The 27,552-nt window shown below is 69.8% G+C and overlaps 3 protein-coding genes across 5 annotated transcripts; 1 reads left to right on the top strand and 2 right to left on the bottom strand.

Moving 5' to 3' along the window:
* Nucleotides 1–1,488: 1,488 nt before the first annotated feature.
* APC2 (APC regulator of WNT signaling pathway 2) lies at nt 1,489–23,626 on the top strand. Of its 3 annotated transcripts, none has more exons than XM_035703064.1 (15): nt 1,489–1,593; nt 7,091–7,249; nt 7,386–7,476; nt 7,601–7,781; nt 8,647–8,755; nt 8,857–8,970; nt 9,255–9,332; nt 9,489–9,587; nt 10,067–10,451; nt 10,727–10,822; nt 13,366–13,505; nt 13,953–14,030; nt 14,237–14,353; nt 14,707–14,921; nt 16,306–23,626. In XM_035703064.1, the coding sequence occupies exons 1-15, from the start codon at nt 1,540–1,542 to the stop codon at nt 21,206–21,208; spliced, it is 6,819 nt and encodes a 2,272-aa protein (XP_035558957.1). In that variant the 5' UTR covers nt 1,489–1,539; the 3' UTR covers nt 21,209–23,626. The 3 variants fall into 3 exon arrangements, with proteins under 3 accessions (XP_035558957.1, XP_035558956.1, XP_025312502.2); XM_035703063.1 differs by having other exon boundaries at nt 8,854–8,970; XM_025456717.3 differs by lacking the exon at nt 1,489–1,593 and adding an exon at nt 4,623–4,745 and having other exon boundaries at nt 8,854–8,970.
* Nucleotides 23,587–26,807, bottom strand: C20H19orf25 (chromosome 20 C19orf25 homolog). The gene is made up of 3 exons (XM_025456733.3): nt 26,672–26,807; nt 26,308–26,439; nt 23,587–25,098 (listed from the first exon to the last, which is right to left on the bottom strand). Exons 2-3 carry the CDS (start codon nt 26,435–26,437, stop codon nt 24,872–24,874), a joined length of 357 nt encoding a protein of 118 aa, XP_025312518.1. The 5' UTR covers nt 26,438–26,439; nt 26,672–26,807; the 3' UTR covers nt 23,587–24,871.
* On the bottom strand, nt 26,511–27,428 carry LOC125753167 (translation initiation factor IF-2-like). Its single transcript, XM_049098225.1, has 3 exons — nt 27,134–27,428; nt 26,672–26,956; nt 26,511–26,579 (listed from the first exon to the last, which is right to left on the bottom strand). The coding sequence occupies exons 1-3, from the start codon at nt 27,299–27,301 to the stop codon at nt 26,511–26,513; spliced, it is 522 nt and encodes a 173-aa protein (XP_048954182.1). The 5' UTR covers nt 27,302–27,428.
* Nucleotides 27,429–27,552: the final 124 nt, after the last annotated feature.

Here is a 27,552-nt window from a genome sequence, read left to right as displayed (position 1 = left end):
CAAGATTGGCAAGGAGGACAAAAATCCCAGGGTGAACATGCGCCTTCTCTGGAAAGTTTTTTGCTCCAAGCGTGAAAAGCCATGCACAGGAGACCGTTTTGAGCCACCAGGTCCGTGTGCAGGACTAGAGACCGGTGCAGGCAGGTGTCTGAGGCTCTCCCCCTTGGGGGGCGTGGGAGTGGCGGGGTGCCAACCCAACAGGGTCGGTGCTGGGTGTGTTCGCAAATAAAGCTTTCGTAGCACAACCCAAGTCCACGGGAGCTTCATTTAGCCAGTTTCTGGTGTTGAATGAAGCGTTGGTGTCGCCGTCTTTGGGGGCCTCCCTGGAAGCTTCCAGCATGGCCAACACAGGCCACCTTGGCCTCAAGGTGGGAGAGGTCAGTGGTTACTGTTCTTAATTTTCTGCAGTTTGAATTTATATTATGTGTGTTTGGGGACAACCCATATTAGTGTTCCCAGCAAAAGGAATGTGTCCTCAGAGGGAGGTGCACAGCCAGCGGGCACAGGCCCTCTAGGCGGGCTGTGGGGCAGGGTCCCCGGGAACCTCCCTTCGGGCCTCCCGGCCACACCACTGCCTTTGTGCCCCTCTGAATGGCCCTCAGGGCCGGTTCCACCGGGCTGCAGCCCCCTCCGTTCCCAGAGCGGAGGCTCCCACCCTGCTGGCCATCCCCACCTCGGAGGCCGCGCCCAGTGGGCCAGCCGCCTTCGAGCCTGCCCCGGCTCTGACCACTCTGTTTCTCACCCGTCCCTTAATTTGAAGTAAGTAGGTGTTCACCCCCTCAAGGCGGGGGCCCCAGAATACTGCCTGGAGTCCCCGAGTGTCCCACCAGGCCCGGCCCGCCGCGCCCCCCGCGCGCCCTCCGCCCGCGTCCCCAGCCCCGGTTCGTCTACCTGCTCGCGGGGCCAAGGCCGCGCCCCCTCCTCTTGCGGCTCGAGCTTTGCTGTCGCAGGAGCGGTTCTCGCGCCCCCTTCCCTCCGCGACCAGCGCGGCGCCCCCCGCCCCGTCCTGCCCGCTGCCGCCGGGGGGCGCCGGGAGCGCCGAGCCCTCCAGGTCCGCGGGAGCCCGCGCACGGCGCCCCAGCCTCCCGCCCTCCCTGCGCGCTGGCTTCCTCGTGCCCGGGCGCTGGCGGTCGGGTCGGGTCCGTTGAGCCCCCCCCCCGCCTCCGCTGATTCCGGGGCCGGCCTGGCCTTCCCCTCCCCCGCGTCCGTCTCCCACGAGCGGGGCTTCGGCGGCTCTCGCACGGGGCCCGGCACAGGCGCGGCTTGGTCGGCGTTGGTGCGGGGGCGGCCGGCGGGTGGCTGTGCGGCCCTACGAGCCCTCCGGCCCCGCGCCGGCCCCGCCCCACAGCCGCAGCCTCCTCGGGACCCCGCGCTCCGCGTTCCCAGCCCGGCTGAGCGCCCCCGGCCCCGGGCCCCGCCCGCCCCGCGGAGCCAGCCCGCCCCGCAGGCCCTCGGCGCAGGCGCACGGCGTCCCGGCCGTGCCTCCCCCTCCCCGGCGGCCGAGGGCGGGGCGCGGCGGGTCGGGGCGGCCGCGGCTCCATGGGGCTCTGGGGGCTGCTGAGCCTGCTGCACTCGGCCTTCTTCGGGGACCAGGTAGGGCGTGGGGGGCGCCCCGCACGCGCACGGGGCGCGATGGGTCTGGGGGCTCGCGCAGTCGCCGTGGAGACCGTCGCCAGGGAGACTGCCCCCGGCTGCCAGGGGCTGGGCGCCCCTCCCCCGCGCCGCAGCGAACCCCCACCCCGGCGTGCGCACGCGCGGCCTCGCGGGCCCGGCTCCCGGCTCCGGGGTCCCCCGAACCCCTCCCCATTGCGCCGACACCCAGAGCAGCTGGGGCGGTGGGACTGCGACGGGGACCGCCCCGCACGCGCGGCCAGGGTCGGGCCACGCCCTGCACCTCTTCTGGCCTCAGTTTCCCCCCTGGGCTCCAGCGGCGGGCCGACCCCGACGTTCGCCGAGGCTGAGGTTGCGAATCCGCGTCCCACCGGCTGGGCGCCCCGCCGGCCTCCGCAGGCGTTCCGAAGCCGGCGGCCCGACAGAGGAAACTGAGGCCGGGGCGCCGCGCGGAGGCCAAGGTCACGCGTCCAGCGGGGCAGGAGCCGGGGCGGCCGGACGCGCCCCCGGAGGCCCGGCCTGGAGGCCGGCGGGGAGCTGTCCGCGGTGCTGACGGCACGCTCGCTCCCCCGCCCCGCCCCGCCCCGCCCGGGGAAACTGAGGCCCAGAACCCAATCAGGCGGCCCACCGCCCGTCGGGTTTCGGGGACACGGCCCCGCCGCTCCCCCGTCTCCAGGGCCAGTCCTTCCCCGCCTGCCTGGGCCCTGCTCCGTCACGCAGCCTGCGCCCCACCTCTGGTGCCTGACAGCCCGCAGCCTTCCTGCCTCCTTCCGCCCCACCCCAGCCCCGAGGGGGACGCCCCGCGTTCTACCCCAGCCCCTAGCACAGCCCAGGGTCAGCAGGAAGGGCGGGGCGTCACGTGGGAATTGACGCTGAGGTCAGGCTCTGAAGACTCCAGGGCCTCAGAGAGCGACCCTGGGGCCAGAGGCTGGGATGGGGGTGGGGGCAGGGGCGGCCTCAGGGTGACGAAGGGGACCGAGGCCCCATGATTCACCTTTGCCCTTGAGAGCCCAGCCGCGGCAGGGGGTGCAGAGGATCCCAGGCTGGGCCCCTGGGAAGGCCCCCCCACTAGGCCTGGGAACTGCACGTGGGATGGGCCGTGTCTTCCACCACCACCACCACCGCCCAGAGCCTGGGGCTGGGGTCCGGGGCTGCCGCGGGGTTTCCCAGGCTTCTCTGGTGCTCGAATTCCCCGTGATGCCTGAGTCTGTGGCTCAAGAATTGCAGGGTCAGGGACTCTCGAGGAGGAGGAGGGGCAGGGGCGTCAGAGATAGGACGTTCCAGAGGCATCTTGTCTGGGGTCCCAGCGCCGCAGGCCCCACGGAGGGGGAAGCCCAGAGCACTGGGCAGGGTGGCCCCTGGCTCCGGCCGAGCGTGTGAGGACGAGGCCGGCCACTGGACTACCCTGAGACTCGGGCCAAGAGGGGCCTGGGGACGAGTGGCGTCTGACCCCGGGGAGGGGAGGACAGACTCAGTTCCATGCGGGCAAGGATTCTCCTGCCCGCCTCCCAGCCACCAAAACAGGAAACTGAGGCCAGAGAGAGAGATGGCCAAGGTCACGTAGGCGCGTCCAGGTAGAGCTGAAGCTGGGGCCCAGGGCTCTGCCCTTTCCCCACCCCCACTCCAGCTGGCCAGCTCCGCCCAGGACCCCTCCAGGGGACGGCCGCTGCTCTAAACCCCGGCAGGACCTGAAGCAGCCCCACCGGACACCCGCAGCCCCCGAGGGCATTGGTCTCACGTCCCGAAGTGCACATGCTGTTCCCCGAGCCTGCAGTGCCTTTCCCCTCCTCGCTTCCCGGGCCAACTCGTATTCGTCCTCAAGAGGGCCAAGTGCTCGTGTCCGTCTCTCTGTCCGGCCTTGCCAGCTTCCAGAAGGAGCCCCCTTGCCCGTTGCACCCCGTCCTCAAGTCCCACAGGCTGGGGGCTGCCGGGCCTGGCTCCGGAGGCCCAGGACGGCCAGGCCTGTGTGCGGTTGGGGCCCCCAGCATCACCAGCCCCTGGCGGGCACCCGGGACCCCCTGCAGTGAACCCCGCCGCAAGCAGTGTGGCCCCCGTGCCCTCGGCGCCCTTGGTGGCCCGTCCTGGGCTTCCTTGCACCAGCCCTCCCGTGCTAAGGCTGCAGCCCCGTCCCCGGTGGGGGGACATGGGCTCCTGGGGCAGACAGTGTGCCCAGGCCTCCCTGCCAGGAAAGGCAGAGGCAGGGCCCCTAACCTACGCCCTCCGGGCACGCGTGGGCCTGAGGCAGTAAGGTCTGGTCGCGGCTGCAGAATTCTGGCTCTGGGGACCCTTGGAGGACCGGAGACTGCCCGGACCCCAGGACCCCAGGCCCCTCCGTCCTCTGCCTCACCTGCTGGGAGGATGAGAGAGGGGTGTGATGAGAGAAACAGGGACACAGAGACTGAAAGAGACCAAGCGACCGGGGGGATGGCCAGGCGTCCCGGCAGGTGCCCACGGAGAAGCCCTGCCAGGGGGACAGCGAGGACGGCCGGGGTCCCAGGTGCCCCTCAGCAGGGCCGCCCTTCCCCCAGGGGACTCCGTGGAGCCGGCAGTGCCCCTCCCTGGTGGCGGGGGTGGGGGGTGGGGTCCAGCCGCCATCCTCAGCCCTGCCCGCCCTCCCCCGTCTGCCCCAGGCCCCGCTGATCTGTGGGGAGGGGCTGGACTGCCCCCCCAATTCTGATGTAACATCCCGGACGATGTCCGCTCTCAGAGGCTCCGGATCCAGCCTCCGGGGCTCCCACGACCGCTCTACCCTGGAGCGGGTGGGGGCCCCCGCGTCGTATACCTCGGGGCGCCCCCTTCCCGGGAGGGGGGGTCACCTCCCCCTCCCCCTCCCCGGCACACGCAGTCCCTGAACCCGCCCGAGGCCCGACGTCCCGCTGCCGCCGCCGGTCCCCGCCCCGGGCCCCCATTGGCTGTTGCCATGGCACCAGCCCGTCTTCCCGCGCCGCCATTGGCCGCCGCGCCCGCATCCCGCATCCCGCATCCTCCCCCGCTCGCGGTGGTCTCGCCCAGCTCGGGAGCGGCGGCGCCGCCTGGCCAGGCCGGGACCGGGCTTTGTCCGCCCCGCAGCCCTCCGCCCGCGCCGCCGGCACCGGAGCCCCCGCCCCGCGGCCCCGCCAGCGCAGCCCAGGGAGGTACAGTAAGCCGCGCTTCGGCGGGGCGGGGCGGGGGCGGGGGGCGGGGCGGGGGCGCGTCCTCGCTCCGCTGGGGGTCTCCGTCCCCCTCGGGCGCATCCTCCCGAGCCTCCGTGTCTCCAGGGTGGAGCCAGGAGGGAAACTGAGGACCAGGGAGGTGAGCGCCTGCATGGCCGCTCGCGGACCCACGCGCACACCCACTCAGGGTTCAACACTGGGATGTCCCACGGTCCGCAGGCAGGCCTGCTGCGTGCTTGGGGGTAGTCCTACACCTACACCTCCCTCCCTGGACCTCAGTTTCCCTCTCTGTAAAGGGTGTGGGTTGAAGGAGGGGCCCCTTTGGGCCACATCTGTGCCAACCCGCCCTGGAATGTGGCCACTCACGCCTCAATCAGACCAGCCCCCAGCTATGGATGCTTTCCTTTCTGCAATGGAAATCTCTCAGGGAGGCTCCCCAGAGTCCCCCGGTGCAATCAGGGGGTGAGGGGTAGGCCGGAGGGCTGCCTGGAGGAAGCTGGGAATGGGATGGCAGGAGTAGGGAAAGGTGGTCCGGGTGCAAGCCCGCACTTGCAGAGGCCTGGTGGAAGAGCGCTGCTGTGTGGCCACCAGGTGGTCTTGAGGGCACTGGGGAGCCATGGGAAGTATGGGAGCAGGGGTTGGAGGGAGTCTACCAGTGACTTTCAGAGGTTCCTTCTGACCATGCATGGGGGAGGGGAGCTGGGGGAGGGAGGGGCCAGTGGGAGCGTGGAGGTGGGGACTGGGGCCGGGATGACCGGCGCCTGGTGGGTAGGCCTGCTGCCGAGCTCGGGCTGATGACGATGCAGGAGTGACCACCAGATGCAGGTGGAGTGAAGGTATCCCAAGCCCAGCCCGGAACCCCTAAGAAGGCATAAGGGAACGGGGTGCCCTTATGGTGGTGGGGTGTCCAGCCCCGGGTGGGGCTCAGGCCCGGGGCAGGGGGCAGGGATCGGCAGGCCTCGTTGGCTTCAGCCAGGACCCAGGGGTCCTGCTGCAGGCACCCCCAGTTCCAGCCCGGGGACCCCCGACTGAGCCTTGGGGCGGGAGGCAAAGGCTGCGGCCGAGGCAGCTGGCCTCCCCTACCTGACACCCTCCCACCCCTTCTGCCTGTCCCGGCTGCCCGGCTGCTGCGTGGCCACTCCCATGCGTGACCCTCTGTCCGCCTGGAGGGGCCGCGCAGCGAGTCTTTCTCGCCTCCAATGGCGATGGCGAACGAGGCCCCGCAGAGGCCAGGAAGCGCCGCCGGGACTCCTGGGTCCCTGTCATGCCTCGTCTGGCACCCTGGCCTCAGTTTCTTCCTCTGAGTGCGGCCTTGCGGAGGTCCCCAGGTGCCAGGACGTCAGGGTCAGGCGTACAGTAGGTCCTCCCGATGGTGCAGATGGCCCGACCCCAGCCCCGCACCCCTACTGCAGGCCCCGCGCCCTTGCTGACCCCGGGGGGGGGGGGGGGCGGCGGGGCGGGTGCTGTGGGGCGTGGCCGAGGCCGAGGAGGACAGTGAAGGAGCAAGTGGATGCAGGTGGCCAGGTGGCAGGGGGCGGGGAGCCAGCACCTCGGCGGCCGACGTGGGGAGGGGGCTCGGGGAAGGACGGGAGGATGGGCTGCCATTGGTGCGCCTCAGACAAAGGCGGAGGGAGGGGGCGAGTGCTGCTGGGAAGGGAACAAAGAGGGAAGGGGGCGGGGAGGAGGGGGCAGCTCTGGGCAGGGCCTCGCGGGGGAGGAGCCGCCAGCCCGCTGGACACGCGGGGGGCAGGGCCCGAGCGAGAAAGGACAGCCACACACAAAGCGGCGGCGGCGCTGGCGGTGCCCGGGGATGGGGGCCGAGGCCAGGGCAGCCGGGCCAGGCGGGTAGCCGCTCGGCTCCAGCTGCTGGTGGACGGGGTGGGGCAGGGCCTCCAGGTTTTGGGGCCCCGGGGGACGGCAGTGGGCCTGTCCGCCCAGCCGTGGGGGTCCCACCAGCGGCCGGGCCACCGCTCTCTGATGCGTTGTCAGCCGTCGCAGCATTTTTCTTGCCCGTTGGTGGGGCGAGCTGGTGGTCTGTCGCCTACCCTCCGGCAGCTGCGCTGGGGGGGGGGCTCGCTGTCAGCCCGGGTCGGGAGCCCACAGTGCGGACGCTCACGTGCGTGTGCCGGTCAGCTGCGCGTCTGGGCCGCGTCTGGACCTCCGTCCCATGGCTCTGCCCGCCTCTCGCCCCGTTGGCCTCGTGGCGTGTCTGCTGGGCCACCCCGGCCGCGGTCCGCTACGCGTTCCTGCCGGGATCCGCCCCCAGCCCCCAGGACTGGCCGGAGGGCTGGCACCCCTCGGGTGAGTCTTCTGACCTGTGGCCGCAGGCGCTGCAGGAGCTGAGGATGGCGAGCTCCGTGGCACCCTACGAGCAGCTGGTGCGGCAGGTGGAGGCCTTGAAGGCAGAGAACAGTCACCTGAGGCAGGAGCTGCGGGACAATTCCAGCCACCTGTCCAAGCTGGAGACGGAGACATCCGGCATGAAGGTGCGGGCGGGGCGGCGGGAGGACACGGGTTCCGGGGACAGGGCCGGAGGCCAGCAGGCCAGGCCGCGGCATCCCAGGGTGGCGGCGCCCGGGGCGGCCGGCTGATGCTGGGGCCGCTGTTTGCCCCCCGCTTCAGGAGGTCCTCAAGCACCTACAAGGCAAGCTGGAGCAGGAGGCCGGAGTGCTGGTGTCCCTGGGGCAGACCGAGGTGCTGGAGCAGCTGAAAGGTGAGCAGCCCCGCTGGGGGCCCCGTCACACGCTGGGGCGCTCCCCAGCCTGCCCCCCAGGGAGCTGGGGGGAGGAGGGGCAGGGGGCCACTGACCTTGCCCTCTCCCCGCCACGCCCCTGCAGCCCTGCAGATGGACATCACCAGCCTGTACAACCTCAAGTTCCACACCCCGGCCCTGGACCCGGAGCCCACCGCCCGGACTCCTGAAGGAAGTCCCGTCCACGGCTCGGGGCCCTCCAAGGACAGCTTCGGGGAGCTGGGCCGGGCTACCATCCGACTGCTGGAGGAGCTGGACCGCGAACGGTGAGAGTCGGCAGGTGGCAGGTGGCCCGGAGCTGGCCGAGCGCCTCCCCGCGCGGCCCCGCCCCCAGCCGTCTCTGAGCCCCGATTGGCCCACGGCTTGGCCCACGGCGTGTGGCCCGCCCCATTGAGTCGCTGCCTGTGCGGTGCCCGCGGTCCAGTGGCCCTCCCGAGGACAAAGGGGAGGGGGCGTTCCTGGCAAAGAGGGAAGCTCCCGGGAGATGTCCCCAAGGGTCCCCAGTATGCCGGCCTCTGCAGGGACAGGGCTGTGCCCGTTGCCAGGGTCAGGACTGGGGCCAGGAGGACTCAAGGCAGCCTTTGTGGGGTGAGGGGCCCGTGGCCAGCCGAGGAGAGCAGGGTCTGGGCGCCCCGCGCAGCCTAGCAGGTCTCATGGGGTCGGATGCGGCGGCTCAGCAGCAGCGCGGGGTCAGGTCCGCGCTGGGCTGTGGGACCTCGGGCCAGTGTCCTAACCCCTCCCAGCCTCACACTTCCGCCCTGTCATTATAGGTACCAGGCAAACGTCTTTAAAGTCAATAAGTTTTAATTTAAAGAGAAAAGAGAAAAAAAATAAAAATAAAAATAAAGAGAAAAGAGCGTAATGGTGGGGCTGCGTAAAACGGGACTAGCGGTGTCTCCCACGGGGCTAAGGGGGCCACCGCTGGGCCTGGAGCAGCCTTGGTCTGCAGGCTAGAGGGGCCTGAGCAGGTGCGGGACGGGGAGAGGTGCACGGCCGCCCCCGCGGGTCCTGTGCCCGCCCCAGTCCTGGAGCCAGGGCCGCGGCTGCCGGGCGGCGACCCCACCATCCCGAGGACCGCACGCCCCGCGTCCCCCCTTCTGCGAGCCTGCGCCCACCGACCTGCCCCCCCAGGTGTTTCCTGCTGAACGAGATCGAGAAGGAGGAGAAGGAGAAGCTGTGGTATTACTCGCAGCTGCAGGGCCTGTCCAAGCGCCTGGACGAGCTCCCGCACGTGGAGACGGTGAGCGGGGGGGCGGGGGATGGGGGGCGGAGGGGGGATGGAGGGGGGCGGGGGGCCGGGCCCGGCGCACCCTCACCGCGGCCCGTGCCCCCTCCCAGCAGTTCTCGATGCAGATGGACCTGATCCGGCAGCAGCTGGAGTTCGAGGCCCAGCACATCCGCTCGCTGATGGAGGAGCGCTTCGGCACCTCGGACGAGATGGTGCAGCGCGCGCAGGTGAGGCGGTGGGCGGGCCGGGCAGGTGCGCGCGGGCATTACCCCGCGGGTGCCGTGGGGCGGGCGGGCTCGGGGCACAGCTAGAGCGGGGGCCCTTCGCAGGAGGGGCTGGAGGGCAGAGGCCGAGACCGGGGCCAGGCCGGGTGGGTTGGGGTTGGACCACGGGTGGGTCCGGGCTGTGGGCAGAGGCGGAACGCGGCGGGGTTGAGCGCGGGTGGGGGCGGGCGCGCGGGGGTCGGACGTGGCGGGCTGCCAGCCCGACGTGCACCTTTCTCTGGGCTCAGATACGAGCTTCGCGCCTGGAGCAGATCGATCAGGAGCTGCTGTCGGCGCAGGACCGGGTGCAGCAGACCGAGCCCCAGGTACTGGGGGGGGTGGCCACGGGGCTTGGCAGTGGGGAGGCCCCCAGGGCCCCGGCCAGGGTGCCAGGGTGGGCCCGCAGCCCCCACCCACATCGTCATGGGCGCTCAGTGGGGTGCACCCCAGCTGAACCCTCACACCTGGCGCTGTCCGCACAGGCCCTGCTGGCGGCGAAGTCAGTGCCGGTGGACGAGGACCCAGACACTGAGGTCCCCACGCACCCTGAGGATGGTGTCCCTCAGCCGGGCAACAGCAAGGTGAGGGGGCATCCCGGTTTGTGGGGGCCAGGTGGGTGGGCTGAGAGGTGTGGGGGGGCAAGCGGGGTTGAGGTGCATGGGGAATGGGTCCTGCGTGTCTGTCGGATGCGGGGCCCCTCTCTCCTCCATCTCCCTAGTGTCCCCAGGGGTGGAAGGGTCGGCAGGGCCAGCATGTGGTCTGGGGCCCTGTAAGGTGGGTGGGGAGAGCTGTGCTGTGTGATGGGTGGACACGCCAGCCTTAGACTAGGAGGTCACCAGCAAGGGACCACAAGGTGGGCATTCGGCCCTCCTGACCTGGGGGCACGTCCCCAGGGGGCTGCAGGGCGAAGGGGGCGGGGGTGAGCGGGTGAGCCTCCTGGGCTGGGGCCACCAGCCTCGCTGTGCTTGGGCGCCCCCCACCCCGGGGTCCGGGGCTGCCCCTGGCCCACCCCGAGAGCCCGGCGGGGTTCCCCACCTTCGCTCCATGCCCCGCCCCGCAGGTGGAGGTGGTCTTCTGGCTGCTGTCCATGCTGGCGACGCGGGACCAGGAGGACACGGCGCGCACCCTGCTGGCGATGTCCAGCTCCCCGGAGAGCTGCGTGGCTATGCGCCGCTCGGGGTGCCTGCCGCTGCTGCTGCAGATCCTGCACGGCGCCGAGGCTGGCGCGGGGGGTCGCAACGGAGCCCCCGGGGCGCCGGGGGCCAAGGACGCGCGCATGCGGGCCAACGCGGCGCTGCACAACATCGTCTTCTCGCAGCCGGACCAGGGCCTGGCGCGCAAGGAGATGCGCGTCCTGCACGTGCTGGAGCAGATCCGCGCCTACTGTGAGACCTGCTGGGACTGGCTGCAGGCCCGGGACGCCGCGGACGGGGGCGCGGGTGGCGGTGAGCAGGGGCGCGCCGGGCCTTCTGGGGACCGTCCCGGCGGGCTGCAGAGTTGGGGCGCCTGGCTTCTGCGGCCAGTGGCAGAGTTAACACGACAAAAGCGCGGCCCAGGGTACTGAGCCGCAGGCGCTGCCTCCCCTCCCTTCTCCCTTTGCGGCGGGCGCAGCAGCCCTGCTCTGGGGCCTGGCAGGCGTGGGTGGGGCAGGGTGGGGAAGGGTGGGGGGCCCCCACTCCCCCCGGAGCCGCAGGGCCCTGACCTGCGCCCTGGCCCACAGCCCCCGTCCCCATCGAGCCTCAGATCTGCCAGGCCACCTGCGCCGTGATGAAGCTGTCCTTCGACGAGGAGTACCGCCGTGCCATGAACGAGCTGGGTGAGTGCCCGCGCCGCCCCGAGGGCTGGCCTCTCCTCCCGCCAGCTCTTAGCCACCGGGCTGCCGGGGCACAGACGCCGGGGACGAGGCTTTGCCCAGGAAGCTGAGAGCAAAGGTGAAAGATCCAGCTTAATTCTTGGAACCGGAGCCACCGGGTCGTGCGGCGGTGGGGGCTCCACCGTGTGAAATCTGGGGTTGGGGGCACTGCAGGCACTATACCCCCTTCCGTAGGGAAGTAACCCAAACGGAGGACGGCAGCAGCAGAGGTCAAAGCTCACTATGCTCAGCTTCACTCTGGTGATGACGGGACGAGGGCTCTGCTCACCCGGCAGGTGGTCAGGGCAGCGGAGGGCAGGCGGCCCCCCCCGCCCCCCCCGCCCCCCCCGGGGAGAGCACCCCGCTGCAGCGCTTCTGGAGGGCACTTGGCTCCCGCGGGCACTTCGGGTGTGCACACTGTTGAACCCCCCCCCCCCCCGCCCTCGCCCCCAGCTAGGAATCTGCCCTCTGGCTGGGTTTACAAAGGAAGACACAGAAAACAAGGAAGCAAGCAATGCAGATAAAACCCAAACCTGGAAGCCGCGGGTGCGGTAGTAAGGCGGCGGGCACAGGCGGCGGGCACAGGCGGCGGGCACAGGCGGCGGCATATTATCCGCCCTTTTAAGTCCTCCTGTCGTCGGGCGCGGGGGGGAGGAGGTCCGTCTGCTCCCTGCACGCCGCGCCCCAGAAGGCAGTCCAGACGCGGAGCGTCGCGTGCCCCGGGCCGCACGTCCCCAGGCAGGAGAGGAGGACCTCGGTGTGCACTGAGCTTGAACATTTGTGGCAGGAACAGATACGACTTCGTATGACGCTGGTTCTCAAAGTGGGGCCCCAGGGCCCTGGGGCCCCCGAGAGTCCTGAGACCCTCCTCCGAGGTCCCCACAGCCCCAACTGTTTTGATAAGGACACGAGATGTCATGTGCCTTTCCCACTCCCTCCTCCGGGCCGTGGGCTCCGCGGGCTCTCCCAGACACTCCTGCCCGGGGGCCGCTGGGCTGCACGATCTGGGGTCAAGGGCTTCTTCCTGCGCATGCCCAGCGGGGTGCCTACGGACGGCCGTCACCCACAGGAACAGAATCTCTCTGGGGGCCTCAGAAACGTGCGGAGCATACGGCGGCCTCGCGGGGGTCCCTTAGCCCAGCGAGAGCCCCGCGGCCGAGTTCACAGCACGGCCCCCGCCCTTGTCTGGGTCCTTCCTGTGGGTCTCCAGCAGCGGGGCTTCCACGTTCGGGAGCATTAAAGACCTTGGAAACATCCCCCAAAATAACTTAAACTTTTACATTAAGGATTTTTCGGGGCGCTTGACGGGCACCTGGCCGGCTCAGTCACTAGAGTGTGTGACCCTTGATCTGAAGGTCGTGCGTTCAAGCCTCACGCTAGGTGTGGAGCCTCCTTTTTTTTTTTTTTTAAAGATTTTATTTATTTATTCATGAGATACACAGAGAGAGGGAGAGAGAGGCAGAGACACAGGCAGAGGGAGAAGCAGGCTCCATGCAGGGAGCCTGACGTGGGACTCGATCCCGGGACTCCAAGATCACGCCCCGGGCTGAAGGCAGGTGCTTAAACCGCTGAGCCACCCAGGGATCCCTGGAGCCTCCTTTTTAAAAAAAAATTTTATTGTGGTAGAATAAAGTGAAAGATTTGGCATCTTGACCGTCTCTAGGCGCACAGCTCGGGGCACGGAGCACCCTCACCCTGCCGCGCACCCACCCCCCCATCTCCAGAACCTTCCATCTACCCACACGGAGCCCCCGCACCCCACTCTGCCCCCAGCTCCCACCACCTCCTCTCTGTCTCTGTGGACGGGCCTCCTCTGGGGACCTCCTGGGAGTGGGGTCCTGCAGGAGGCGTCCTTCTGGGTCTGGGTCACCTCCCTGAGCCCGGCGTCCTCGGGGTCTGTCCGCGTGGGGCAGGTGTCCGGGCTTCCCGCCTTTCTGTGGCTGAGGAATGTTGCACGTGGACGGACCCATCGTGTCCCCCTCTCCGTCCATGTCCCCCCAGTGGACGTTTGGGTTGTTTCTGGCTGCTGTGAACCGTGCTGCCCGGACATGTGGCAGGTTTACTTTGGAAGCTTCCAGGCCGCGTGCTGCTAACCTCTTCCCCAGAGGGTGCTGGACATCAGCCCTGCCGTGGGGACGCTGGAATGGGCTCCGTCATCTTTGCTCTGGGAAGACGGAGGCAGGGCTTCTCGTGCTCGCGTTGCCCCTTCCCTTCCCTTCCCTCCCCTCCCCTCCCCTCCCTCCCCTCCCCTTCCCTTCCCTTCCCGCTGCCTACCTCCCCGGATTCCTTTCCCTGTGGCCAACAATCCCCCACGTAGCTGCGGAGCATGAGCCAGCCCGACCCTGCCTGGGGGCCGTGGTCTCAGGGCCTGCAGGGGACCCTGTGTGGGACTCGGGGGGCTTCCCTGACCAAGCGACTGGAGCTGGGAGGAGCCCAGCACCCGGGCAAGTAGCAGGGGGAGTGTTCCAGGCAGAGGGAACAGCCCCCCCCCCCATGTCACCCCGCAGGTGGGCTGCAGGCCGTGGCCGAGCTGCTGCAAGTGGATTACGAGATGCACAAGATGACGCGGGACCCGCTCAACCTCGCCCTGCGCCGATACGCCGGCATGACCCTCACCAACCTCACCTTCGGCGACGTGGCCAACAAGGTGCGTGGGGCGGGCAGGTCGCGCTCCCCGGGTCTGAGCCTCCCTCCACCTCTGCCTGCACCTCCGCCCGCCTTGAAGCAGCGCTGAGGTGGAGACAGTTGTCCCGGACTTGTGGGCGGGTAGACTGAGGCCCAGGAGGGCTGGTGGCACCCAGGGGGCTGCCGTCTGTCCGGATGCCGTCCGCCAGCCCACCACCCGTTGGCTGCCCTGGGGCCCACCCTGCAGAGAAGGGGCCTCTGGGCCCCTCTGGGCCGGGGGGTGGGTGTCCGTGCTGGTCTGGGCCTTGGTTTCCCCACCCCGTAGCACGCGGCAGGGAGGGCGGGCCAGGCTCAAGCCCTGGCAGGGTAGATGCTCAGTTAGCAAAGTGGGGACCCTGGGGTGCAGGTGGCCTCCCTCACGGCCCCGCCCCACCCCGCCCGGCGTGACACTCTGCTGTGACACCAACAGGCCACCCTGTGTGCCCGCCGGGGCTGCATGGAGGCCATCGTGGCCCAGCTGGCTTCCGAGAGCGAGGAGCTGCACCAGGTACCGGGTGGGTGGGCCCGGCACAGGGAGAGCGGCGGGGAGTCCCGCTGCCTGAGCCTCCCTGCCCGCGACGGCCCCCTCCCCTGGCTGCGGCGGGCCTCCCGGAGGGGCGTCCCCTCCAGCGTCTCCGCTGCCCCGCCTGGGGCAGGGCTTGAGGAGGGGGTGCGGGCCCCAGGCCCACCTTGCCCCTTGTGCGCCCCGCCCAGGTGGTGTCCAGCATCCTGCGCAACCTGTCCTGGCGGGCGGACATCAACAGCAAGAAGGTGCTGAGGGAGGTCGGGAGCATGACCGCCCTGATGCAGTGCGTCCTGCGAGCCTCCAAGGTGGGTGCCGGCTGGGGACGGGGACAGGGATGGGGATGGGGATGGGGGCGGGGGCACTCAGCCCAGGCCCGGGAAGAGGCAGCGGCCGGGCCGCCCAGTGCTGACCGCGGGGCAGGGAGGTGCGGCAGGGGCGAGCGGCCCATCTCGGGGGTCAAGCCCGGCGGCGCGCTGCGCACCGGTGCCCGCACCCGGGACTCCAGCCCTACGCCCCTAAGGCCCCGCGCCGGCCGCCGGCTTATGTTTTACTTTCACCGAAAACGTCTTGGGTGCCTGTCCCGGCGGCTCCTTGTCCACACCTGGGCGGGGCCGGCCGCCCCCCCCACCCGGTGACCCCTCCCGCCCTCTGTGCCCAGGAGTCCACCCTGAAGAGCGTGCTCAGCGCCCTGTGGAACCTGTCAGCACACAGCACGGAGAACAAGGCGGCCATCTGCCAGGTGGACGGCGCGCTGGGCTTCCTGGTGAGCACGCTGACCTACAAGTGCCAGAGCAACTCCCTGGCCATCATCGAGAGCGGCGGCGGCATCCTGCGCAACGTGTCCAGCCTCATCGCCACGCGGGAGGACTACAGGTCGGCCCGTCCCGCCCCACGGCCATGAAGTGCGGGGGGGCGGGGCGGGGGCGCCCCTGGGGGAAGGTGGACGCCCGGGCGCAGTGTGGGGCTGTGGACGGCAGGGCCCACTCGGCTGTGAACCCAGGACAAGCCTTGGTGTGTGCTGTGATTGGATGCTCCCGATCGGTCCCGAAGGACTAAATTATTTTAGTGTGAGTATATCCCAGATTTTGTGTGGGGTTATACTTATACTAAATCAGAAACTAAATTATTAAAATAAAAATATGTATTGGTATTTCTAAATACCATTCATAATACTCTTTTATTATACTTTTTACTAAATGGTATTAAAAAGTACTCATTCTTTATCAAAATCAAGTACTACTTATTAGATAACAGTAATGCTTTTGATGTAGGAAAATACATTAACGTTTATTTTTAGTGTAAGTATATTTCAAATATTGCAAGGGGTATACTTGTGCTAAAGATTTTTTTTTTAATATTTTATTTATTTAAGAGAGACAAAGAGAGAGAGACAGGCGGAGAAGCAGGCTCCGTGCAGGGAGCCCGATGTGGGACACGGTCCCGGGTCCCCAGGATCATGCCCTGGGCTGAAGGTGGCGCTAAACCGCTGAGCCACCCGGGCTGCCCAAGATTTTTTTTAATTAAAATCAATGAAACACTTACTTGCTAAATAATCCTAATTAGCAATACTCAGCCTTTTTTAAAAAACAGTAAAACTTACTTTTAATATAAGTATATCCCAAATTATCACAACACATGTAGGTCAATTCTGCATTAAGAGAAAGCATTACTAATTCATTATTTTAATATACATATTTTACTCAATATTTACTCATCTTCTGAAAATCAGAGTTACCTTAGCACCTTTTAAAAAAATTTTTTTTAAGATTTTATTTATTTATTCTTTTTTTTTTTTTTTTTTTAAATTTTATTTGTTTATGATAGTCACAGAGAGAGAGAGAGAGGCAGAGACACAGGAAGAGGGAGAAGCAGGCTCCATGCACCGGGAGCCTGACGTGGGATTCAATCCCGGGTCTCCAGGATCGCGCCCTGGGCCAAAGGCAGGCGCCAAACCGCTGCGCCACCCAGGGATCCAGATTTTATTTATTTATTCATTCATGAGAGACACAGAGAGAGAGGCAGAGACACAGGCAGAGGGAGAAGCAGGCTCCACGCAGGGATCCCGATGCGGGACTTGATCCCGGGTCCCCAGGATCAGGCCCTGGGCTGAAGGCGGTGCTAAACCACTGGGCCACCCAGGCTGCCCACCTTAGCACCTTCTTTGTGTTTGCTAAGTCTGGCCCCGTCCCAGCAGGCACGGAGGGGCAGTGCCCTGGCACGGCCTGATACCCCTCGCCCCCCACCCCTGCGCCCGCAGACAGGTGCTCCGGGACCATAACTGCCTACAGACGCTGCTCCAGCACCTGACGTCCCACAGCCTGACCATCGTGAGCAACGCCTGCGGCACGCTCTGGAACCTGTCCGCCCGCAGCCCGCGCGATCAGGAGCTGCTGTGGGACCTGGGGGCCGTGGGCATGCTGCGCAACCTGGTGCACTCCAAGCACAAGATGATCGCCATGGGCAGCGCCGCCGCACTGCGCAACCTGCTGGCCCACCGGCCTGCCAAGTACCAGATCACCACCACGGCCGTGTCCCCCGGTGCCTGCGCTCCCAGCCTGTACGTGAGGAAGCAGCGGGCGCTGGAGGCCGAGCTGGACACGCGGCGCCTGGCACAGGCGCTCGACCACCTGGAGAAGCAGGGCCTGCCCGAGGCCGAGGCCGAGGCCGACGCTGAGGCCGCCTCCAAGAAGCCCCTGCCGCCCCTGCGGCACCTGGACGGGCTGGCCCGGGACTACGCCTCAGACTCGGGCTGCTTCGACGACGACGAGGCGCCCTCCCTGGCCACCGCCGCCGCCACCGCGGAGCCTGCCAGCCCCGCCGTGCTGTCCCTCTTCCTGGGGAGCCCCTTCCTGCAGGGGCAGGCGCTGGCCCGCGCCCCTCCGGCCCGCCGTGGTGGCCCGGAGGCAGAGAAGGAGACCGGCGGGGAGGTGGCAGTGGCGGCCAGGGCCAAGGCCAAGCTGGCGCTGGCAGTGGCACGGATCGACCGGCTGGTGGAGGACATCTCAGCCCTGCACACCTCGTCTGATGACAGCTTCAGCCTCAGCTCTGGGGACCCCGGGCAGGAGGCACCACGCGAGGGCCGTGCCCAGTCCTGCTCCCCTTGCCGGCGGCCCGAGGGCAGGCGGCAGGAGGCCAGCGGCCGTGCCCACCCGCTGCTGCGGCTCAAGGCCGCCCAGGCCAGCCTCTCCAACGACAGTCTCAACAGCGGCAGCACCGGTGACGGACGCTGTCCCCGTGAGCACACTCGGCCCTGCCCGCTGGCCGTGCTGGCGGAGCACCGGGAGGGGTCCCCGTGCAGCCAGGCGCGGCCCAGCCGGCTCGACCTCCATCTGCCAGGCGGCAAGGAGCCAGCGTCCCGGGACAGCTCTGCTGCCGACGCCTGTGTGCGCACCATCAAGCTGTCGCCCACCTACCAGCACGTCCCGCTCTTCGAGGGCAACCCCAGGGCCGCCATGGGGTCCATGGCCCCCGGAGCCCGGAAGGAGGCCTGGCTGCCCGCAGAGGGTCTGAGCAAGGTGCCGGAGAAGCTGGCGGCAGAGGCGGTGCCACTCTGCCTGTCCCGCTGCAGCTCCCTGTCCTCGCTGTCCTCGGCCGGCCGCCCAGGCCCTAGCGAGGCCGGGGACCTGGACAGTGACTCCTCCCTGGAGGGGCTAGAGGAGGCGGGACCCAGCAAGGCAGACCTGGACGGGGCCTGGCTTGGGCCTGGGGCCGCCTCCCTGCCCGTGGCCATCCCCACCCCCCAGCGGGGCCGCGGCCTGGGCGTTGAGGACACCACGCCGTCCAGCTCCTCGGAGAACTGCGTGCAGGAAACGCCGCTGGTGCTGAGCCGCTGCAGCTCGGTGAGCTCCCTGAGCAGTTTCGAGAGCCCGTCCATCGCCAGCTCTGTGGCCAGCGACCCGTGCAGTGGGCTGGGCAGCGGCACGGTCAGCCCCAGCGAGCTGCCCGACAGCCCCGGGCAGACCATGCCACCCAGCCGTAGCAAGACGCCGCCGCTGGCCCCGGTGCCCCCCGGCGAGCGCGAGAGCACCCAGTTCAGCTTGCAGTGGGAGAGCTACGTGAAGCGCTTCCTGGACATCGCGGACCGCCGCGAGCGCTGCCGGCTTCCGTCGGAGCTGGACGCCGGGAGCGTGCGCTTCACGGTGGAGAAGCCGGACGAGAACTTCTCGTGCGCTTCCAGCCTCAGCGCGCTGGCCCTGCACGAGCACTACGTGCAGAAGGACGTGGAACTGCGGCTGCTGCCCCCCGCCTGCCCTGAGCGCGGGGGCGGCGGCGGCGGCGGCGGCGGCCCCGGCCTGCACTTTGCTGGGCACCGGCGGCGGGACGAGGCCGGCGGCTGCCTTGAGGGGCCGGCGGCCGGCGACCAGGAGCTGGAGCTGCTGCGTGAGTGCCTGGGGGCGGCGGTGCCCGCCCGGCTCCGCAAGGTGGCCTCGGCGCTGGTGCCCGGCCGCCGCGCGCTGCCCGTGCCCGTCTACATGCTGGTGCCCGCCCCCGCCCGGGTGGACGACTCCGCCGAGGGCACGCCCGTCACTTTCTCCAGTGCCACCTCACTTAGCGACGAGACGCTGCAGGCGCCTCCCCAGGAGCCGGACAGACATAAGCCCGCCGGCCGGGAGGCCCCCCCCAGGCAGGCCACCGGGCACAGGCACAGGGCGTGGGGCACGGGCCGCAGCCGGGTGGGGCTGGAGCTGCCCCTTCGCCGGCCGGCGAGCGCCTGCACTGAGCAGTACAGCGGCCGCCCCAGCCCGGCGCGAGGGGACCGAGGGGACCGAGGGGACGGGGCGCTGCAGTCTCTGTGCCTCACGACGCCCACCGAGGAGGCCGTGTACTGCTTCTACGACGACTCCGACGAGGATCCACCCGTGGCCGTGGCACCCCCGCGGCGACCGTCCGCCATCCCCCGGGCCGTGAAGAGAGAGCCCCCGGCTGGCAGGAAGGGGGTGCAGGCCGCGCCCCAGCCCGCGGAGGCCCCCCGCGTGCAGCCCAGCCTCATCGCCGACGAGACCCCGCCCTGCTACTCCCTGAGCTCCTCCGCCAGTTCCCTCAGCGAGCCCGACCCCCCTGCGCACCCGCCCGCCCGGGCCCGAGCTCCCAAGGCCGCTGTCACCAAGGCCCCCGGCGCTGCGGGCGCGAGCGACGGCCTCCGGAGCCCGCGGGCCGAGTCGGGGCCGCTGCGCCGCTGCGTCGGTTCCGCGGTGCCCCGGCGCCGGCTCCAGGCGTCAGCCCCGCGGCGCCGCAAGCCCCAGGCCGCCCAGCCAGACAGGCGGCCGGCGGAGGGGCCCCGCGAGCGGGACGAGGCCGCGGGCTCGGACCACGCCTCCGACCTCGACAGCGTCGAGTGGCGCGCCATCCAGGAGGGCGCCAACTCCATCGTCACGTGGCTGCACCAGGCGGCCGCGGCGGCCACCCCCGAGGCCTCGTCCGGGTCTGACTCCGGCCCGTCCGAGTCGGGGCTGTCGGGGGCCTCCACCCTGCCCAGGAAGGGCCGGCGGCTGCAGGCGGGGGGCCAGGCGGGCCAGGCGGCGAGGCCGGAGAAGCGGGACCCTGCGGTGGCGCAGCGCGGCACGAGCGGCCCCGAGAAGCTGCGGGGCGCGCAGAAGCCCGCGTGCAGGGTGCCGGCCGTGCTCCGGGGCCGGACCGTGATCTATATGCCCAGCGCGGCCCCCCGGGCCCAGCCCAAAGGCGCCCCCGGCACCCGCGCGGCCCTGAGGAAGATGGGCCCCCCGAGTCCCGCGCAGCCCGCAGCGCCTGCCAACACCCCGAGCCCCGGGCAGCAGCGGTCCCGGAGCCTGCACCGGCCGGGCAAGATCTCGGAGCTGGCGGCGCTGAGCCCTCCGCAGAGGAGCACCACGCCGCCCGCCCGCCTGGCCAAGGCCCCCTCCTCCGGCTCCTCCCCCGCCTCCCCGGCCTCCCAGCCGCCCACGAGGAGGCCGCCCCCGGGCCCCCAGGCCCTGGGACCCCTACCCGGCCCGGGGGCATCCCTGGTGCCCCAGACGCCCACGCGGGCCCTGCTGTCCAAGCAGCACAAGACGCAGAAGTCACCGGTGCGGATCCCCTTCATGCAGAGGCCGGCCCGGCGGGGGCCACCGCCGCTGGCCAGGGCAGCCCCGGAGCCGGGCCCCAGGGGCCGGGCGGGAGCCGAGGGAAGCCCCGGCGCGCGGGGGGCCCGTCTGGGCCTGGTGCGCGTGGCGTCCGCGCGCTCCAGCGGCAGCGAGTCCTCCGACCGCTCGGGCTTCCGGCGGCAGCTGACCTTTATCAAGGAGTCACCGGGCCTGCTGCGCCGCCGCCGGTCCGAACTGTCCACGCCCGAGGCTGCGACCCCCGCCGCCCAGGGCGGCTCCCCCCGGCGCGGTCGCCCTGCGCTGCCTGCCGTCTTCCTCTGCTCCTCGCGCTGCGACGAGCTGCGGGCAGCCCCCCGGCAGGTGCCCGTCCCCGAGCCGACCCCCGCGGCCAGGCCCGCTCCCGGCGAGCGGCCCGCCCGGCGCCCCAGCTCCGAGAGCCCGTCCCGCCTGCCCGTGCGCACGCCGGCCGCGCGGCCCGAGACGGTCAAGCGGTACGCCTCCCTGCCGCACATCAGCGTGGCCCGCAGGCCGGACGCCGCCCCCCCAGGGCCCGCAGCCGACGCCGCCCGCCGCAGCAGCGATGGGGAGGCGCGGCCACTGCCAAGGGTGGCGGCGCCGGGCACCACGTGGCGTCGCATCCGGGACGAGGACGTCCCACACATCCTGCGGAGCACGCTGCCCGCCACCGCCCTGCCACTGATGGGCGCCCCGCCCGAGGAGGGCCCCGGCGGCCCCCCGCAGCGCAAGACCAGCGACGCGGTGGTCCAGACAGAGGACTTCGCTGCCACGAAGACCAACTCCAGCACGTCCCCGAGCCTGGAAAGCAGGGGCCCCCCCCAGGCCCCGGTCAGCGGCCCCACCGCCCTCCTGGGCAGTGATGTGGACGGGCCTGGTCCCACCAAGGCGCCCACCTCTGTTCCCTTCATCCACGAAGGCCTGGGGGTGGCTGCGGGGGGCTTTCCCGCCAGCCGGCACGGCTCCCCCAGCCGCTCGGCCCGTGTGCCCCCCTTCAACTACGTGCCCAGCCCCATGGTGTCAGCCACCACTGACTTGGCTGCAGAGAAAGCCCCCACCGCTGCCCCTGCCAGCCTCCTGGAATAGTGGCCGGGGCCGGCCTTCTAGAACATCCTCTCCAGGCCAAGGGCTGGTCTGGCTGCCGGGAGGGGGGTGCCCAGGGTCCATCCACCCAGCAGAGCTCCTGCTCCCGGAGCCCCACTGCAGCCTGAATTGGCCTCACATCTCACGCACAGACGCTTGCTTCCATGCTGCGGGGGCTCAGGAGGGAGGGGGCTGCCGACTGCACCTCGGGTCCCAGCCCGGAGCACACGGCGACCCCTACGCAGAGACCACCCTCCCAGCCTGGGCCGCGCCAGCAGCGCTCCAGGGGCCCAGCCTCAGCAGGCCCCTCCCCTCTCAGGAGCGGCGGGGAGGGGACAGCCTGCCCCGGGTGGGGGACAGGGCTGCGGAAGGTGGCCCGGGGAGCGCGCGCCTGCAGCTGGGGGCCTCGCATCTGTCCCGGCCTACGCGGGGACGAGGCCTGTAATTTGGGAGGCCCGGTAATTGGTTAATGATGGCTTTGCCAGTTTGTTTGCCTTGCCAGCCCCAGCTGGGAGCGTGGGGGCGGGGAGCGGCTGAGCCCCACGGCAGCCCCTGCCCCACGCAGCGCAGCGCCGCCCAGCGGGTGCAGAGCGCACGGAGCGGGCTGTCCCAGCGGCCCGAAGAGCAGGGAGGCCGGTGCGCGGACACGGAGCCACTGTGGTGTAGACGGAGGCCCTGCCAGGGGGACAGGACAGCTGCCCACCGGGGAGGGCGCCCTGGAGGCGGGTGGGGACCACGGGAAGGAGGCCCTGGCACTTCACAGGGAGACCCTCTGGGAGGGCGTGGGGGTGCGGGACCCAGAGCTGTGAGCGTGCCCAGGGGTTGGGGGGAGCCTGTGGGGGGCCCCGAAGGCTACTGCACCACCTTTCGATTCCATCCTCATTCCAACGCAGGAAGCAATGGGCTCTGCGCCAGGTCAGAGCCGGCCTCGGGGGTCGCTGGCCACTGGGTGCTGGTGGTGCTGCCCCGGGGGGGCGGACAGACGGAGGGACGGTGAGCCCCGAGCCTCCCCGCCAGCCTGCTGGGGGACCGCGGGTGTGCGTGCGTCCAGCCTCAGCCCCAAGGGCGCCTCCTGCAGAAAGAGCCGACGACCTCTTTCCTGTGGAGGCTCGGGGAGAAGCTGCTCCGAGCGCGGGGCTGCCGGGACAGCCTCGCAGGGGCGCCTCTCCCAGCCCGGAGCCCACGGAGGAAGGCCCCCGGCCCCGCGCACCGGTGTTTCCTGCGGCTGAGCATCCTCGGGGAAGCCCGGCGCCCAGCCATCCCACACCCCGCCGACCTGCTGTGCCCGCTGCATCATGCGCCCCTCGCCACACCCCGTCCCCTGCGACAGGAGCCAGGGCCGGCCGGAGGGCCCACGGGCAGGAGGCAGGGTGGCTGAGCCAGCATGACCCGGCCGCAGCCCCCCTTGGACACACGGGCTGTCTCGGACACTCCTCAGAAGCCGCCAGAACCCCGTCCCCACTGCAGCCTAAAGGGCTGGGACCGGGGGTCCTCCAAGCCCCTTCCTGGGCCTGGGGGCTCCCAGACACCCCGCCCCGTCTCCACAGGACAGGCCCCCCACCGCCGGCTCGCCCAGCCAGGGCCCAGGGCTTCGAGCACCCGTGCACTGTGAGACCCTGGGCAGTGCTTTTGCCGCTCCGTGCCTCGGTTTCCCCACGTGGGCCGTGGGGAGAACTCCCAGAGCTACCTCTTGGGCGAGCGGAGCGACCACCATGCCCGAGGAAGGACCTGTGCTGCGGGACCCTCCGTCGCTGCCGCCTCCCGCCTGCCTCTGGTCAGCCCCGGGCGTCCTCTCCACCGGGAGAGCCGCAGGGCAGCTCCCCACCGCGGCCGGCACTCGGAGCCCGCCCCGTCCATGCCCAGCAGCCACTTTTGCCTTTCCCACCCCCCGCCGCGGGGGGCACAGCCACACCTCATCATCCAGCCCGGGCGGGCAGCAGACGCCCCAGGACGAGCTTTCTGGAGGCCGTGGCAAGCGGTGGTTACCGGACAATCAACCTGAGTCGGGAGCAGGAGGCCTAAGGTCTCAGGACCAAAGGACCAACGCAGCCACCTGCCGGGGGACCGTGAAGGAGCCAGGTGCCTCTGGAGCGCTCCTGGAGCAAGGCCGAGGGGAACGCCCGGCACCCCAAGCCTGTGACTTTGGGCCCCAGGCCGGACGGAGGCACCACTAGCCGGGTGTGGACCTTGGGGCCACCCACTGGCGCGGCATTACCTCATCCCCGCTGCTCCCACCTGTCACCCGGCCTGAGCCTGGTGGCCTGGGCCCGTCCCCATGCGTCTCTGGCCGGTCTCTGCAGCACCACGAGACACGTGTAAATACAGCCCCACCCCCCACTGACCACACGGCCGCTGGTGGGAGGAAGCCGCAGACCCAGGCGTCTCGCACGCACCTTTAATAAACAACAGCTGTCAAATCGCGCCCTGCCGCCCCGGCTCTGACTCCAGGGCTGAGGGCGGGCCAGGGGCCGGGAGGGACCTCCACCTGGGGAGCCCGGCTTCAAACTCTGACCCGCTCCCAAAAGTCCTCTGGGGGGGCCCCGGGCCCCAGAGAGGAGACAGCACCCCGCAGTCACGCAGGGCCCAAGCAGGGAGGGGGGAGGCACCAGCACCACAGGTGAACTGGCAGCAGTGGGGTCAGGGTGTGCAATGGGCCCTGGACGGGGCGGCCTCGGTGTCCACTGCCCTCACGGGCGCCAGGCCTGTGTTCTCTGTACACTGTGTCCCCGGAGACCACGTTCTGGTTTCCAGTTTTCGGAGTCTTTCAGGCTAAAGCAGGCTCAGCTTATTCAGAGAAACACCTCTGGGATGCTTGGGTCATGGTGCCAGGCCCTGGGGACAGCTTCAGAGCCCCTGGGGACCCCTGGAGAGGAGAAGCTCATGGAGGCGCTGTGCAGGGGCAGGTGGGGAGGCGGGGGGGGGGCTTGGGGGTCCCCGGCGAGCAGCCTGGCTTCTGCAATGCCTCTTGCAGTCCCTGCGGCTCTGGTCTTCCCAAAGTTGGTCTTCTGGTGAGAAAAGCCCTTTTCAAGAGCCACTCCTGTTCCATGGCCCCACATGCCCCCACAGAGTGGGGGGCAGCCAGCAAGGGCTCACGTGGGAAACGGGTGAGCTTGTCCTCACAGGACCACAGGTGACAGAGCCCCACAGCACCTAGGTCGGTTCCACACCCCGTTACCCGGCCCTGGGGGAGCACCCGGGCCTTGGATCAGGGTGCCCAGGGCCCCCGGGAGAGGCTCCCACCAGAGGCCCCGTCTCACATCTGGCCCCTCCGGAACCTCGGGGCCCTGCAGTTCAGGCGGATACGCGCACAGACCGCAGAGTGGGTCCCACCAGCCCAGGGGGCCGGGGCGATGGGGCAAGCAGGGTCGTCAGGGGCAGGGAAAGGCGCACGGACGGCCTGGCTCTGGGGGACTGGGGAGCCTGGGGACGTCCAGTGTGGGCTCCCGAGCCCCGGGGGGAGCAGTGTCCGCATGCTGCAGACCTGACCCTCAGGGGGGCCAGGCGGGGCTGAGGCAGGTGCACGTGTCTCCCCCACGCAGGCTGTGTCCCCCCAGGTCTCCGGGTGCTTCGGGGCCTTGGGGGCCTGGTCTCCGCTGAGCCGGGTCAGGCGTCCGGGAGCCGGGGGCGCCCTGCCCAGTGCGTGTGCTCAGCCCACAGGCCGACCAGTCAGCCCAAGGAGGCAGCTGTGGCTCCCGGCAGTGCCACCTGCTTCACCTGGCCAACATCCCGCTCCAGCTCCTCCCCAGCTCGCCACAGGTCCTCACACTTCTGCTTCAGCCCGTCGCCCGCCTGCTGCAGCCGCTGATTCATGGCCACGTAGGCCCGGCTCTGCTGGTAGAGCTGCTCCCGCTGGGCCTCCGTGTCCTCTGCCCGCTGGGAGAGGCCCGGGGAGTCTGGGGACAGGACACAGCACACCGGTGAGGCAGAGGCAAGGAGAGGACACCATGTGTCGCCCCAGCAAAGCAGGGAACTGGAGGAAACACATCACAGAGAAGCCTCGCCCCTGCATCCCCAGGCCCCCGTGTATCAGCCTCCAACCCACAGAGGGCGGCGGACGGAGTCACAGGGCCGGCGGGCTCCTACCAGGCTCTCCAGGCCAGATGCCACACTGCACCTCCCTAAACCTGCTCCCTGGCCATGCACCCTTGTGAAACCCAACAGTCCGGGAGGCGGCACGTTTCTTGGTAACCCCGCGTCCCGTAACAGCACCTGCCGGGATGCATGCTGCCTGCTTCCCTGCTCTGGGGACAGGCCCGGAAACTAGGACCTGACGAGAAGTCACCCTATCACCTGCGTTGGTACTAAGAAGGAACACAGGCCACACGATGCTCAGGGCGGCCAGGACATGAGGTCCAGGTAGGAGCTCCCCCTCCGTGGGTCCTCACACAGCCCAGCCTCAGTCTCCCCTCCCTGGAAACGCTGGTGGGCGTGGTCCTGGGGCTGCTCCGTCCAACAGAACCTTCCAGATGCTCTGATACCAGGGGCTCTTGACGCTCGAAACACAGACACGTTGAGCAAAGCACCAAATTCTTACTATTATTTCATTCCCCCCCCCAAAAAAAAACCCAACGCCTTTCTCCCCAGCTCTGGTCCCCCAAGACTAACGGTCACTCCTCCACCAGAGTGACCCCAGGGCGGGCACTTTCGGGGGTAGTGTGTGCCCGGTGGGGGGGCTGAGCAGCAGCCTGTGGGACAGAACGCGGCCTTCGGGAAGGTTCAAGGAACGGAGAAACGAACAGCACAGAGCAGAACACAAAGCCCGCTGGCAACACCGCCCGGGGCCCCGACTTCCAGGACAAGGGGTGGACGAGGCTTCCCGCGGGGCCGCCGCCCCCGCCGCGCCCCCACCTTCACCCCGCAGCTGCAAGCCAAGAACCCCGTCTTTCCCCTTTAACCCCCACCCCCGGGGCCCGAACCCTCGAAGCGTCGACCCGAGGTCAGGGGCGCCCCGAAGACGGCACTGTCGGCGGCCCGGCGGGCGCCCCCGAGGCGCGCGTGCAGAGAGCCCGGCTCGGACTAGGGTCGCTCCTAATTCCCGGGCTTCACCGACCCGCCGCTCCCGCCGGGGCCGGGTCCCAGGCCCGCCCCTCCCCCGCTCCTACCGTCCAGGCCCAGCGCGATGAAGACGGGGTCGTCGGGGGGCGCGCCCCGCACGTCCTCCAGGATCTGCTCCACGGCGGGCGGCGCGGGCCGGGTGGGCAGCACCACGCGCTTCTTGGCCTTGGAGCCCATTTCTGGAGGCGAGAGGAAAGGGCGCTGTCGGGTCTGCCCCTCCCCCCGGCCCCGCCTCCCGCCCCGCGAACTCCTACACGGCGCCGGAGCCCCGTTCCCGGGGAAGCCCGCCCCGCCCCCCGGGCTCGCCCCGCCCCCGGCCCTCCCAAGGACCGACATCGTGGGGCCAGCGGGGGCCGGCGCCTGGCGCCGCCTCTGCCTCAGTTTCCCCGCTAACGCCTCCAGCGCCCCTACCTCCTCACGCCCGCGCGCCAGCAGAACCGCGGGCGCCGCCGAGGAGCCACTTCCGCTTCCGGTCGCGGCGGAGCCCCGCCCCGGGCACGTGACGCACACTTCCTGCCTCCCCTGGCTCCTGCCCGCTCCTCCCCGCGGGGCCACGCCCCCCCTTAAAGGGGCCGCGCCCTCAAGGGTCCTCGTCCAGTCGCTGCTGGCTGCGGGGTCCCTGGAAGAGCTCGGGGTGGGCGCGGGGTCCTGTCCCGGCTGCCCTCGCCGCGTCACAAAGCACCCACTCCCGGCGTCCTGCCGAAAGGGGACACAACCCACGTGCTGCCGTGGCCAGGCGGGCTGGCCGTGCGGGTCACCGGGAGGTGGCCGGGGCGCTGGACGCTCGGCGGCGTCGCCCCCCTGGTCCCCAAAACCTCCTCCCCACGGCTGGGTTGGGGAGGCTGTGAGCCGAGGCACGCCCTGGGTGCTCACCGTGAGCCGGATGGGCGAGCTTGCTCTCCTGATCACACATTTACTGAAGCAGGTGCTAGGTGCAGCGCCATCGCACCGATGAGGCCACCAAGGCTCGAAGGAGGCGGCCAAGCACTCCCGGGACACACGGCCGCAGCAGTGTGATTCACAACAGCCGCCGACGTGCATCGATGGATGAACGGATCAATACATGTCCATCCCCGCAGCCTCGGGCAGGAGCTTGGGAGAGGCCAGGCTGCCCTGGGAACCGTCTCCCTGGCCCCCGCCCCCACCACGGCTGGGCTCTGGCATCGGGGCTGGCCCCCCTTCTCTGTAGGCCACTGGGTCCTCCAGGGCCTGATGTCAGGGAGAAGACAGTCCCCAAGCCGGCACCCGGGAACCCCAACCATGCCGTGGGGGGGGGCACTGCCCCTGCCCCA

Source organism: Canis lupus, chromosome 20 (genome assembly GCF_003254725.2).
Source record: "Canis lupus dingo isolate Sandy chromosome 20, ASM325472v2, whole genome shotgun sequence".
Lineage (NCBI taxonomy): Eukaryota > Metazoa > Chordata > Mammalia > Carnivora > Canidae > Canis > Canis lupus.
Note: the sequence above shows the minus strand (reverse complement) of the source record. Positions and strands in the feature narration are given on the sequence as shown.

Coding starts and splice junctions, on each gene's coding strand:
- APC2 (XM_035703063.1), top strand. CDS start 1,540: ATGGGGCTCTGGGGGCTGCTGAGCCTGCTGCACTCGGCCTTCTTCGGG. Junction 7,250..7,385: donor CGGAGACATCCGGCATGAAG/GTGCGGGCGGGG, acceptor CCCCCGCTTCAG/GAGGTCCTCAAGCACCTACA. Junction 14,031..14,236: donor AGAGCGAGGAGCTGCACCAG/GTACCGGGTGGG, acceptor CGCCCCGCCCAG/GTGGTGTCCAGCATCCTGCG.
- C20H19orf25 (XM_025456733.3), bottom strand. CDS start 26,437: ATGGGCTCCAAGGCCAAGAAGCGCGTGGTGCTGCCCACCCGGCCCGCG. Junction 25,099..26,307: donor CATCGCGCTGGGCCTGGACG/GTAGGAGCGGGG, acceptor TCCTGTCCCCAG/ACTCCCCGGGCCTCTCCCAG.
- LOC125753167 (XM_049098225.1), bottom strand. CDS start 27,301: ATGCACGTCGGCGGCTGTTGTGAATCACACTGCTGCGGCCGTGTGTCC. Junction 26,957..27,133: donor GCTCGCCCATCCGGCTCACG/GTGAGCACCCAG, acceptor CCCTTTCGGCAG/GACGCCGGGAGTGGGTGCTT. Junction 26,580..26,671: donor TGGCGCGCGGGCGTGAGGAG/GTAGGGGCGCTG, acceptor GGTCCTTGGGAG/GGCCGGGGGCGGGGCGAGCC.